Here is a 14116-nt window from a genome sequence, read left to right on the forward strand (position 1 = left end):
TGGTGCGCACTGCAACAATATCGGTCACGTGAAAAAGGAGTGCTATAAAGCAAGGTGAGAAAAACAGAACGGACCGCATAAATACTCACGCAGGGATCATTTTACCTCTTCTTCGCACCCTTCCCAACAAACACCACATGCCTACTTTCTATCCTCCAAGGAAAGAATGCAAATATTGCCGGAATTTGGATCACACAATCGAAGAATGCCGGAAGATGATGTGGCACGAAAGGAATTCGGGAAACGCAATGTCTTTCCCGGGACTAGACACGACCCGAGGAAGCACCACACAAACGCGTAATGAAAATCGTAACTGCGGAAATCCCATCCACATCCGCATAATTAAATTAGAGAATAACCCGGAAACACCATCGGTGAAAATAATCTCCAAAGATCTAAAAAAAGAAACAACATTTTTAATCGATACGCGATATTAAAAATCGAGAAAACCGACGATGAAATTCTCGTAGACGAATCAAGAAAAATAAAATTAAGTGGAATTACCAACGAGATTATTTTTACCTATGGCTCTTGCACTATTGATCTGTTTGGATATCCGGTGGAATTTCATTTCGTACCCAACTCCTTTCCGACTTCTCATAATGGCATTCTCGTGGCCGATTTCCTCAACGAATCTTTCCATTTATTGCGATTCTATTTATTGCGCCAGAACAAAAAACAATCACAGGCAGAACGTGCGATCTATTGAAAATAAACGTTTCCAACACAAATATAAAAATGGGTTACGTTCCATTATTAAACTATTATATATTAAAGGATAGCATCTGCGCTGGAGAAGCAATTGTATCTAATGTCGATGGGCACTCGAATACAAGAGTCTTTAATACTCTCAAAAGTCAAAATAGAAGTAAAAATAGAAGAATTCGAAATGGCCGACAAAGCGAATGACTCCGACTTAAGGCGTGACTCACACGCTTCCGACAACATGGAGAGTGTTTCTTACGAAGACCTATGCAAGCATAACATAAAAGAACATGCAGAAAATCTAAACCGAGAAATACCTTCTAACCCCTCTTTTCTCCATACAAAACTTCATCACTTTGAACGACCCTGCAGAACGATCTCTAAAATAAATGAAAATCGTTTCAGACAAATACTAGAGTACATAAATTTAGAAACATTGAATAAAAAAGAAAAAGGAGTAGCGAAAGAAATGAGTAAAAACGCTCTAGACCTATTCCACTTACCAGGCGATAAGTTAACACATACGCAATTTGTTAAACATGCTAAACACAACACAGGTATCCGTGCGACAATATCGATTCCCGCCGATCCACAAAGAAGAAATTAACAAAAAATAAACGAGCTAATAAAAAATGAGGTGATACGACCATCGGTGTCACCCTATAATTCTCCTTTATGGATCGTAACAAAAACGGCATACTGGAACGGAAACAAAAGATGGAGGCTTGTCATTAACTACCGCATGCTTAACGAAGAAACAATTAGGACAGTTATCCTCTATCCAATATAACCGAAATTCTAGATCAGCTGGGTAGCGCTAAATATTTCAGCACTTTTGACTTAGCTTCAGGTTTTCATCAAATCAAAATGAATAAAGATGACCACAGGAAACGGCATTTTCAAGCCCATATGGACACTATGAATTTACTGGCATGCTCTTTGATTTAAAAAACGCACCGTCTAAGTTAAGGCTACTGAATTCCGTTCTCTCCGGATTACAGGGAAAATAAATTTAGAAAACTTTCAGATAGGTTAAGAGAGGCAGGACTCAAGTTACAACAAGATAAGTGCAACTTTCTCCGAAAAGAAGTCGCTTATCTGGGACACATAATAAGCATCCCAGGAGTGAAACCTGATCCGGGAAAAATCAGTGCAGTAAAGGAATTTCCGACTCCCCGAACAGTAAAGAATATTAAACAATTCCTACGGCTAGCGAGATACTACAGACGTTTTATTCCTAACTTTTCCGCTATTAGCCGACCTCTGACGAATCTGTTAAAGAAAGACGTTCCGTTTAAATGGGAAGAGAATCATGACCATGCATTTAGCAACTTAAGAGAACTCTTATGTAAGGAACCTCTCCTTCAATATCCTGACTTTTCCAAACAATTCCTAGTAAATACGGACGCTTCGAACTTTGCCATAAGCAGAATTTTGAGTCAGGGAGAAATCAGGCAAGATCTGCCCGTCGCTTACACGTCGCGTTTATTAAATCAGGCCGAGCAAAATTATTCAACAATAGAGAAGAAATTATTCGCCATAATATACGTAGTCAATCATTTTCGGCCGTATTTATATGGCAATCAACCATAAACCCTTGGTCTGGCTGAACTCGGTAAAAGATCCAACTTCAAGATTGATCCAATGACGACTTAAACTAGCAAAGTACGATTATAAAATTATTTACAAAACAGGGAAAGAAACGTAAACGCCGATCTCGGAACCCCATAGATTCATATAAACAAGTTCTTCCGATAGTAAGGATCAGCTTGAATGACGAAGACCTTTATGAACTAAGACATAAATGATTTACTTTTCAAGGGACCCACGAAAAACAAAGCATTGATTTTTCGGTAACGCGAAACGAAACGAATCAAAAAATCTTCACTACACACGACACGAACGATGTAACTCGAAACAAAAGCAGAAACGATAACGAAACGTCAACGGTCCACGAAAACGAAACAAGCAACGAAGAAGAAACGTACGAACACGTAGATAGCAATATCATAGAAATAAAAGACCGAATTAGAATGCATAACGGAAACATCGCGTATTTTGTCACGATGAACGGAACACTCGTCGACAATGGGGCAAAAGAATTAGCTGACCACAGTGAATTACCCGCTATTACCAAAAACCCTCGGCAGAGTAAAGGTTACGAGAAAAAATGACAGAAGTTATTTTATAGCACTACCCGTCAAAGAAAAAATATCCTTCTCTATTCAGATCGAAACGTTAGACGAAGCTCTTTATTCTCTACTTGACGCAGCCTTCGAATTACAACTGAACACAATAGGGATAGGTAGAAGACCAGTGGCTGACATACCCTGAGTCGACTTAAGACGAAAGATCCGTTCAATCTTTCTAGGAAAACAAACGAAAATAATTATATTAAAACACGAAATAGTGATACCTAAAGAGATCGAACTAATTGAGATAATCCATAGTAATCACACAACTCCCATTGGAGATCATAAAGGTGTATCAAAAACACACGCTAGAGTCCAAAAAAAGTACTACTGGCCGAAATTAAAGCACGACATCCAGGAGTTTATACAAAACTGTCGCAGCTGCCAAACGAAGAAGCTCGTTAGATTAAAAACCTATCAGCCGATGACGATCATAGACACACCCGGAATGGCATTCGATAAAATTTCTATGGTCACCGTGGGGCCGATGCCCACAACGAAATTAGGGCATAATTATATACTCACTATACAGGATTTACTAACAAAATATTCAGTCGCGATACTTTAACAACAAGCTTCTTTGGAGGAAGTCGCAGACGCTCTCATAAAGAATATAATATGTAAATTTGGTTCACCAAAAGGCATTCTAACCGACCAAGACACTAATTTCTTGTCGGAACTCATGAAGACAATTGCAAAGAAATGTAGAATCAATTAATACCAAACTAACGCGTATCACCCGCAATCGAATGGATCAATAGATCACACCATGTAATTACCGAATTCTTAAAACATTATATTCAAGGCAACAGTGACTGGGATCATTGGTAAGATATAGTAACATTCTCATATAACACTAGCGTGCACGAGGGAACACATTACAACCCTCACGAATTAGTTTACGGGAGGTTAGAAAGGATTCCGAACCAATCAACTTACAATGACGTCCAAAACGAAATATATGCACATTACTTAGGAGAATTAAACGAACAAATAAATTCAAAGAAGCAGCTCGACAAAATTTAATTAATGCAAAGAATAAGTCGAAAATCTATTACGACAGAAAACAGGTACGAATAAAGAGAACTTGACGACAAATACATAGGATCATATGAAATTATAACTGAAATGAATAAATGCAATGTAAAGATACGCACTCCGACAGACACTCGCATAATGCACGCTAATCGACTAAAGGTCGATAAATCGAAATAAAATGTCGATAAATCGCCGTCATGGAAATCTACAATACCGATCTATAGTATTGGCAAGCGCAGCATGGCGCAAGAGTCGCTTTCCCTTCCATAATGACGATCGCCAAGGAAGATCCCCATCATTACGTTAGCCGTTAAATCTTAGATATAAGCAGCACAGGCTTAGCTCCGAGTATCATTCACTCGTCGTTGCGTAGACCTCTTACTAATAAGCACAATGAAGCTTACAATAGCTCTTACATTTATAAGTACCGTAAACGCATTAATAGGGTACGACTGTGCCGGCAATTCGTTAAATATGTCAACTTTCTCCCTCTTGGATGTGGCTGAATGTAAAATACCGGACCTGCAACCAAAGAACAACCCGATATACGTACAACTGTTGCAAGCTTCGGATTACGATACAGCAAGAATCCAACAACGTCGAATCGAAATAGATTGAACAATTTATCACTGTAGTATGTACTCACACGTTCCGGCGGTACACAATGGAGGTAGGGAGTATTTGCATCCACTCACTCAACAACTATGTCAGCAGATGCACGCAACAGGAAGTCTTCTTTTGGGTCACAACACTTTTATCTCCGGATTAAAGAAAAATACTACCGATACAAGAAGTTCCACATTAAGCGGCTCTATTTCTATCGATGGCACATGCAAAATATCTCAATGCAGCGATCCTTATGGCATTTGGGATGACGTAGCAGTCCAAGCAACAGTAAAGATTACTCTGCGCGATTATTATGCCTCAATCAGAAATAACCAGATACATCTTAATTCAGGAACTAACTGCGCACTAAACGAAGAGTATAGTCTCACTGCTGACGGTAGTGAAAACTATTGGTCCATATTACCTACGGATAGTTGCGGTTTTAATAATACTGTATGAAGGGAGAGCGGTAAAATTGATACCCGCCGAGTACAGTAAGGGTCCGACACTGTACACAGTTACAACGCAAGATGTCACCTTTGCGCTCATACGCACTAATGATTTCTCATTGGGCGGGTATACTCGGGCACACACAGAGCAACCAAAGCTATTCATACTAGAAACATCTCCTGGTAGAATTTTCAAGAGTAAAATAAGACCTCTGTGGAAAACCTAGATCTACTCGCATATGTAAATTTAGAATTCATCTACGTAGAACGAGACATCAAAATGCAACCAACCACTCTATATATAGACATCACGAGACAAAAGTGCATCCTGGAACAAGTCTTGAATATTGCACTTTCACTAGAATCCATCCCACCAGATGTAATGGCCTATACGTTAATGAAGAAACCTGGATATATGGCCATTCCCGCAGTCGAAGTAATGTACTTAATTAAATGTATACCGATCGAAGTAAAAATAAGGCAAGTGGAGAAATGCTACAAGGAACTTGCAATTACACACCAAAACAAATCGTGCATTTTAGCACCCAAAACTCGCATAATATCAAGGGAAGGCTCATTAAGGGATTGCAACGAGCTTCTCCCTAACATATATAACTTACATGGTACTTTTATCGAGTAACTCCGAAACTAATCGAAGCAATATCTCCTCCAATAATACAACCGTTAACAAGACCAAATTGAAGATATATCGGTCCCGAACATCTGGGATCAAGTGAGATTTATTCCAATGACTTAATTAAGTTAATTAAGTTAAGAGCTCATATTATGGAGCCCGTCGAAAAACCCGCCATCCTCGATACATTGGCCAGGGGAATTAGCGCTAAACGCGATCCTTTAGAAAAAATGTCATTATACAATCTTATGGACAAAGATTCGCTAGAAAAAATCGCTACAAACACGGACGAACGACTTTGCGGCGCATTGATTACATTCGGGTCAGCAAGCGCCGGCATACTCACAATATTTATAATATTGCGCATTATCAAGTACGTTGCAGACACTCTCCTCCATGGCTTCGCATTACATGGAATTTATGAATGGAGTATACACATAATATTAGGTGGACCGGAAAGTAATGTCGTTTCTGCTCATGTCGATATTTGATTGTGATTAAAAATAAAAACTTGTTAAAAATTTATTCGTTTGAATTTAATATAAGAAAGCGACATTACTTTCCGGTTCACCTAATAGCAGCCTTATAGGGTTCCCTGACACATCTTTTATTACACTTGACGAGGAAATCCGATGAAGACAAGGATACTAAGGATATTCCAGAGATATCTTCAGAATCCAAGGACGAGAGCGAAACAATGGATAGCAATAGGAGAACAAAGACGTACAAATAATTAACCCACATGTTCAATGAAGACATCTATTTAGAAAATATACGTATAATTACGTATATTTTTAAATAAGGGAAGAGGTGTTAGGTCGCACGACGGAAAAATAAAATAAAATAAAGTATAGGAAAAACCTGTAAAATAAAATTAAAATTAAAACATTATTTAGCTTTAAGGGAAACACGGAGATCGACCTTTATAATTTCATTTATTTCGATATTGCAAACATATGTTAAGGACGAAAGGCATACATTCTAGTAAGTAGAATAATTCATAGGTTATTATATTCATAGGTGCGCTCCTAAACAATTACGTAGGTAGAAGCGAAACAATACACGAGAATTTTTCGACTGTCCGAAAATGCTGAAGTGTTTAAGTTAACGTAAAACACATTGTGCAGAAAATCCAAGAAAAACATCCAGTCTCAGAAATCTTCATCGTCCTTCCCACTCGATCGTCCATACTCGTGGGCCACCAAATACAATTTCTTACACTGCTTCTCTAGAAAAAGATTATCTATCGATACATCACTGGATTATAATTGATTCGGCTGAATTTCGAATTATCTATTTGAAGTTCTACCACTAAATTCCGAAGCATTGTTCAAATTATTATTTACATTACATCACATAGAGGATAGAATATTCACCAACATCATTTAAGAGTCTGTTCGAATCAATTATTTACATCATTACATATAAAACAGTAGAACCTTGATTTCCGAACATCGTTTAGCCAGATAAATATTGAGGATATGTGGCGATCAGCTACATTAACATATATTAATATATCATTGTTAATTGATCTTTACTTTCTAAACCTGTATGTCAAAATGTAATCATACCATTTTATCAATTCAAATGTAACGTGAAATATTAAGTCGGTTAAATAGTGATAAAATAATAACTGAAATAGCAGCGTCTTGTGGAATTCGAAAATTAACAGTTTGTGACATTATAAGACGAAAGTGTGAATTTCTAAATTATAGTGAGAGTTGATTGCAGTGCACACGAAAAAATATGAAGTCTGTTAACAATAAAATTCTTGACATGGTTACGTATCAACGATTCTGTCAAAAGAAAGGCAGAGGATATTTGGTCATATCGTATATGAAAAAACTATATAGTACAATCGAAAATTGAATGAAGATTATAATTTCAAAGCATCATCGAATTGGTTAGCAAATTTCAAATCACGTTACGATATTTGTAGACAATGTGTCTGGCAAAAACCTTCATCGAATAAATCTGCAGTTTTAAATAGAGTTTATAGAATATCTAAGGAAAGAAAATTATATGTTGGAAAATGTATATAACGCTGATGAAACTACCTTGTTATGGAAATCATTTTCGCAAAAGACATGTGTCAACATGAATGATTAACACCGTGTCATAAAGGTCGAATTACGGCTCTTGTCCCGTGACAAGATTCTCGCTTTATTAATTGGAATGAGTAATAAACCTCGATGTTTCAAAAGATGTACATTTAAGTACTATGCCTATTATATATATGTCCCATAAAAGTGCTTAGATGAATTATAACATTTTTATTGAATAATTTTCAATGATTTTTATTCCAGCCGTGAAATAACGAACACTTAAAAACAGACAAGTGAAAGCAAGTTATTATTGATAGATAACGCTGTTTACAATGTCAACGATGCTTGTCAACAATGTTTTTGGGCTGAATACTATTAACGTCTTTTGTCTATGGACAAACAAGATTTTCTATTGTTTCACGCATCTCATTTGACGCTGTCGAAGTTCCCAAAGTAGGATTTTAAAACATATTTGTTTTGCACTATTATTATCACGCAAATATTATCTTTCATTTAGAAGTCATTTTAACTCCTTAACCCACAATATCGTGTAAGATAACTCCAACAATGTAGAAGTGCACAAAATGTAAAATTGCATTACATGTACCAATATACTTCGAAAGATACCACATGATGCAAAATTATTAAATTTTTGTAAATTTTAACAAGACGTTGATAATTTAAAATACGTGTTTATTTAGAAATTATAATAAAAACTTGTTAATTTATTATTCACTTATTATTCACTTCAATTAATTTATTATTCACTTCAAGATAATAAATACTTCTTGTTGAATGATCAATTGGTAGTAATTATTTATCAAACATCTTGTAAAATAAAATTAGTTGTATCTTACACACACATTTGCATATCAAGAGATATGTACAATTTTGCACAACATCGAACGCTCAGCCTAATCGTAAAATAGCTCGACGTGTGACTGATCTTATTGTTGTTTATGCCAATATGCTATTGGAACTTAAATCGCAAGACAATAAAATTTGGTTGCGATAACCTAGACCTAACGTAATTTGTAAAGTATTTCTATATCCAAATTTACTCTCTAAATATTAAAAACCACTTTTTGTATGTTGAATCATCTACAGCATTCTATGCCTCCATATAAAGGACAAATTTCCTCACGAATTTACCACGAGTTTTTGCCTTTTCGGAAATAGAAAAAGCAAATTTGACGAAAATATCCTTTATTTTCTAACATATTTAATATTTCACAAAACGAATTATGGTTAACTGATCACAAAACAAAATTTTATTAAAATAATACCAAAAATATCATCATTTTTAGAACGAAAAATAATATTTGACGAAAGGTCGGAAAGGTCAACTATTAACACTTGGAACGATCATTGTTCGACATCAAGTTGTTTCTTTTGATACTATCGTTCAATTCGTTCATACTCGATATGCCTGTTATTCAATCCTTTTTGAGCTTAACAAACGACGATAAGCAAGCAAGACATATACAAGTGTGAGAGAAAATGAGAGAAACATGAAAAAAACAGAAAAAAAAAAGAAGAAACTGAAAGAAAAAGAGAAAAAATACATAATTTCGTTTTGCGAATATTTTTTTACATACGAGTAAAGTAAAGAGATAAAAATTTGCATAATAGTGGAAAGCAAGAAAGTACAAAAAAAATAAATAATAATAATAAAACTGTACAGAGTAGTAGTACAATAATAGTCGAAGCAAGTACATAGTAGTAGCAATATAGACTACTTAAATAAAAGTACGTAAAAAAGATAACAGTATATATATAATGGTAATACGAAGTGTGTAAAGAACAATAAAGAAATAATTGATTTTTGTAGATATTTAAAAGCTGCGGTACGAAAAAAGAAGAAAAGAAAAGATAAAAAATTATAAGCAACGCAGTACAAAGTAGTATGCACTACAATCCGATCATTATAATACTAGTATGGTTTAAAAATAATAGAAAGGAAAAGAAAGTGATATTATATATTAATGGTTACGAAATATACAAAGAGAACCAGGTAGATAATTTCTTTTTAAATTAAATATATATATATCTATAGACGTATATAGTATAAAATGGTATACGGTACAGTCTAATTGTAGGAAAATGAACAGAGTATTAAAACAAAAACAAGAGAAATACAAAATAACCATACATGTAGCAAAGCGAGATATCTAAAGAAAAAAAACCAAAAAAGATATAAAAAAATAAGAAACAAAAGAAAAAGAAAATAAAAAAATGTCTGAATGTAGAACCATTCACTTTAAAGAAATAACTGTGTTATTTTCATGAGAAGAAACTAACCATGCTGGAATTAAAACCTTGATAAAATGTAAATCAGAACATTTTAAGCTCACCGTATCTACCGTAAAAGACGACTGGTCTCTTTGATAATTTTACCTTTTTCCTTTTTTTCTAAGCCCTCTTCTTTCCCTACATGACAATCATCCTTAATATTGTTTTCTCTCTCTCTCTCTCTCTCTCTCTCTCTCTACGCTAATGATTTATGATCTGTTACTAAGTTAAATTCTCATCCGTACAAATATGGACGGAAATAATGTATCGCATAAACAATAGCTAACAGCTCCTTTTTGATCGTTGAGTAGTTTTTTTCTGCTTGATTCAACAATCAGTATGAAATCTGAAGGTTTTTACCAATAGGGCTCTGATTTAATACAGCTCCAATCGCAAATCCTGACGCGTCCGTTGTTAGATTAAACTCTCTCTTAAAGTCAGGATATTGCCAAATAGGTTCTCGACATAATACATCCCGGAAAGAGGTGAATGCGTCGTCCTGTATTTTGTTCCACACAAAGGTTACCTTCTTTTTTAACAAGCACGTAAGTGGTTTCGCTATTTTGGAAAAAGCTGGAATAAACCTGCGATAGTAACCAGTGAGACCTAAAAACTGGTAAATATTCTTAATGTTTCGTGGTCGCGGGAATTCTTTGAACGCTTCGAGCATTTTTGGGTCCGCCTTGATTCCACCTTTCCCAATTATATGGCATAAATAAACAACCTCTCTTTTCAGGAATTCGCATTTGTCTGGTTTTAATTTTAAATTAACTGTTCTCGAACGCTCTATTAGTTTTTTGAATTTAATTTCGTGCTCCCGAAGCAATCTCCCGTACAGGACCACGTCATCCAGGTAGACAAACATTTCCTCGCCTTGAAAATCTGTTAGAACGAGGTTCATAAGGCGTTGAAATGTTGCCGGGGCATTCTTAAGGCCAAATGGCATACGAGTGACCATGTGGCGTTGAGATTACCAAAATTTAATATATATTAATATGACGCCTAAAGTTGGGTCTTGGATGGCTGTAGAGCTACAGAAGTGTCTGCAATCTCCCAATTATTTCAGCCTAGTCACACGACTCTTTTTCGGTCAATTCTTACGGAATTTTACACGGGAACGAGGCTCTTTTATTTTTTTTCACAATTGGGCAATCTAATCATACCAAGAAAGATCCACTTTAACCTTACCTTTTCTGATGATATGACGAAGGGAGTCCTGAATATAGTCTCTCGATTCCAATTTTCACTCGAGGGCTCCAACGACTTCAGCTACTGAATCTTGATTGCTTCCTTCTTGTTGGTGATGACAATGGAAATATAGGGCAGATGTGATTCGGAAGGTTCGTTCAATATTCAACACTTCACTTTTAAATGATTATGATTTTATGCAGAATAAAACAATTGATAAAATTAACAACAGAAATGAATGAATAACGAAAACAAAATGAAACCGATAGTTACAATTATAAAAGAAATATAAATTTGAGTAGATTTTAAATTTAACTGAATAATTGTTTTAAGAAAATAATATACGGATGGCTAATGGCGTCGAGATTCTTACTGGTGGTTCTTATGCCGTCATTTAACTAAAGAGCAGGCTTATTTTTATATGATATCGTGTGAATCGGTGCATGCTTATTATAAGCATTAGGGATAGTGCTACTTTATATATCTACCATGCAAGTGACAGAAAAATAATAAATTTTCTTAATAATAACAAGCCATTGAATTCAAGCGTTATTGTTCTATTTCATATTAGCATCAACAAACTAATCATTGATTTTATTATATTTTCATTTGGAACATTTATATAGCGCAATATAAAAATGTATTCATGACTCAATTTCTTAGAAGCATTAGAATTTAATATAATTTTCAAGAATAATGCGAAACGACTCATTATTCCTTTGCTAGAAGATGCGTGCGTAGACACAGGTGCAGAAATGCAACGTCTGAATGCGTTGCTACTTTTCGGCCGTCGCACAGCGAATGCAAGAACGAGCTCGCGCTTGCAGAATATATGTCATGACACATCCGTGCAAAGGAGTGAGAAACGCCCAAAGTCTATCAATATAAAAATACAATTTCCGAACCAGCGAAGCGATCAAGTATTAAAAGGAAAGTACTAATTAGTAGGTTTCGAGAGACACAAACAGGAAATGACTAATCCCAATAACAGGAAATTACTAAAACAAAGACAAAAGATCGGTAACTCTACTATCGATAATTCTACTGTTGGTAACTCTCCTGTCGATAATTCTACTATCAATAACTCTACAGTCGAATATTCTACTATCGATGATTCTACTATCGGTAAATCTACTGTCGATAATTCTACTGTCGATAACTCTACTTTCGGTAATTACAATATCAACAACTCTACTGTTAATAATTCTACTATCGATAACTCTATTGTCGACAAATCTACTGTCGTCAAATCAACTGTCGATAACTCTACTGTCGATAATTCTACAATCGATTATTCTACCATCAATGATTCTACTATCGGTAAATCTACTGCCGATATTCTGCTGTCAATAACTCTACTGTTGATAATTACAATATCGATAACTCTACGGTTGATAATTCTACTATCGAAAACTCTACTGTCAACAAATCTATTGTCGACGAATATACTGTCGAGAACTCTACTGTCAATTAATCTACTGTCGGTAGTTCTACTATCGTAATTATACTGGCTCTACTTTCGATTATTATACTGTCGATAATTTTACTATTGGTAACGCTACTGTCGAAAATTCAGCTATCGATAACTTTACTTTCGATAATTCTACTATCGGCAAATCTACTATAGATTTCTCTACTGTCAATAAATCTACCGTCGATAACTTTATTGTCCATAATTCTACTATCGGAACCTCTACAGTCGATTATTCTATTGTCGATGATTCTACTGTCGATAATTCTACTATCCGTGATTCTACTATCATTAGCTCTAATGTCAATAATTCTCCTATCTGTAATTTAACTGTCCATAACTCTACTACCGGTAACTCTCCTGTCTATAATTCATCTGTCTACAACTTTATTATAAATAATTCTACTATCGATAATTCTACTATCGATAATTCTACTATCGGTAACTCTATTGTCGATAATTGTACTGTGGATAATTCTACTATCCGTAACTCTACTATCGTTAACGCTAATGTCGATAATTCATCTATCGGAAATTTAACTGTCAATAATACTACTATCGGTAACTCTAATGTCGATTAATTTACTATCGACAATTCTACTATAGATATTTCAACCGTCGATATCTCTATTGTCGATAATTCTTTTGACGATAACTCTACTGTTGGTAATTCTATTATCGGTATCTCTACAGTCGATAATTCTACTGTCGGTAACTCTACTATCGATAGTTCTACCGTCGATAACTCTTCTGTCGATAATTCTTTTGTCGAGAACTCTACTGTCGGTAATTCTACTATCGGTATCCTTACAGTCGATAATTCTACTATCGGTAACTCTACTGTCGATTACTCTACTGTAGATAATTCTACTATCGATAACTCTACTGTCGATAATTCTATTATTGTCAACTCTACTGTCGATTACTCTACCTTCAATAAATCTACTGTCGATAACTTTACTACCGATAATTCTACTTTCGGTAACTCTAATGTTTATAACTCTACTGTTCTTAATTCTACTGTAAGTAACTCTACTGTTGTTGATTTTACTATCGATAACTCCACTGTTGATAATTCTACTGTCGGTTACTCTACTGTCCATAACTCTACTGTCGGTAATTTCATTTTAAGAAATTTGAACAATATATAACAATGATTCGTGATTCTAGTAAAAACATTTAAATAATAATATATTACGTGTAATTGCTACTATTAATATAGAAAGAGGGGGAGCCTTTCTTATGCAGTATATTATAAGATATATATATATATATATACATAAACAATTTAATAGGGAATAATAATAAAATATATATATTGGTTTGGGAAAATAATAAAATAAGGGAATAATAATAAAATATAAAATAGGGAATAATAATAAAATATATATATTGGTTTGGGAAAAAGAAATCCATTATTTTTTTGGTAGATGGATGTAGTGATCAATATCTCATAAAGTATCGATAAAACAATTTCAAATTTATGATCCTTGTCA

General features: G+C 34.7%; 1 protein-coding gene across 1 annotated transcript; it reads right to left on the reverse strand.

Annotated features, from left to right (window-relative positions):
• Positions 1-13231: 13231 nt before the first annotated feature.
• LOC124956177 lies at positions 13232-13723 on the reverse strand. The gene has a single exon (XM_047511649.1). It carries the CDS (start codon positions 13721-13723, stop codon positions 13232-13234), a length of 492 nt encoding a protein of 163 aa, XP_047367605.1.
• Between the last annotated feature and the right edge of the window lie 393 nt (positions 13724-14116).

The sequence above is a fragment of the Vespa velutina genome, chromosome 20, assembly GCF_912470025.1.
Source record: "Vespa velutina chromosome 20, iVesVel2.1, whole genome shotgun sequence".
Classification (NCBI taxonomy): Eukaryota; Metazoa; Arthropoda; class Insecta; order Hymenoptera; family Vespidae; genus Vespa; species Vespa velutina.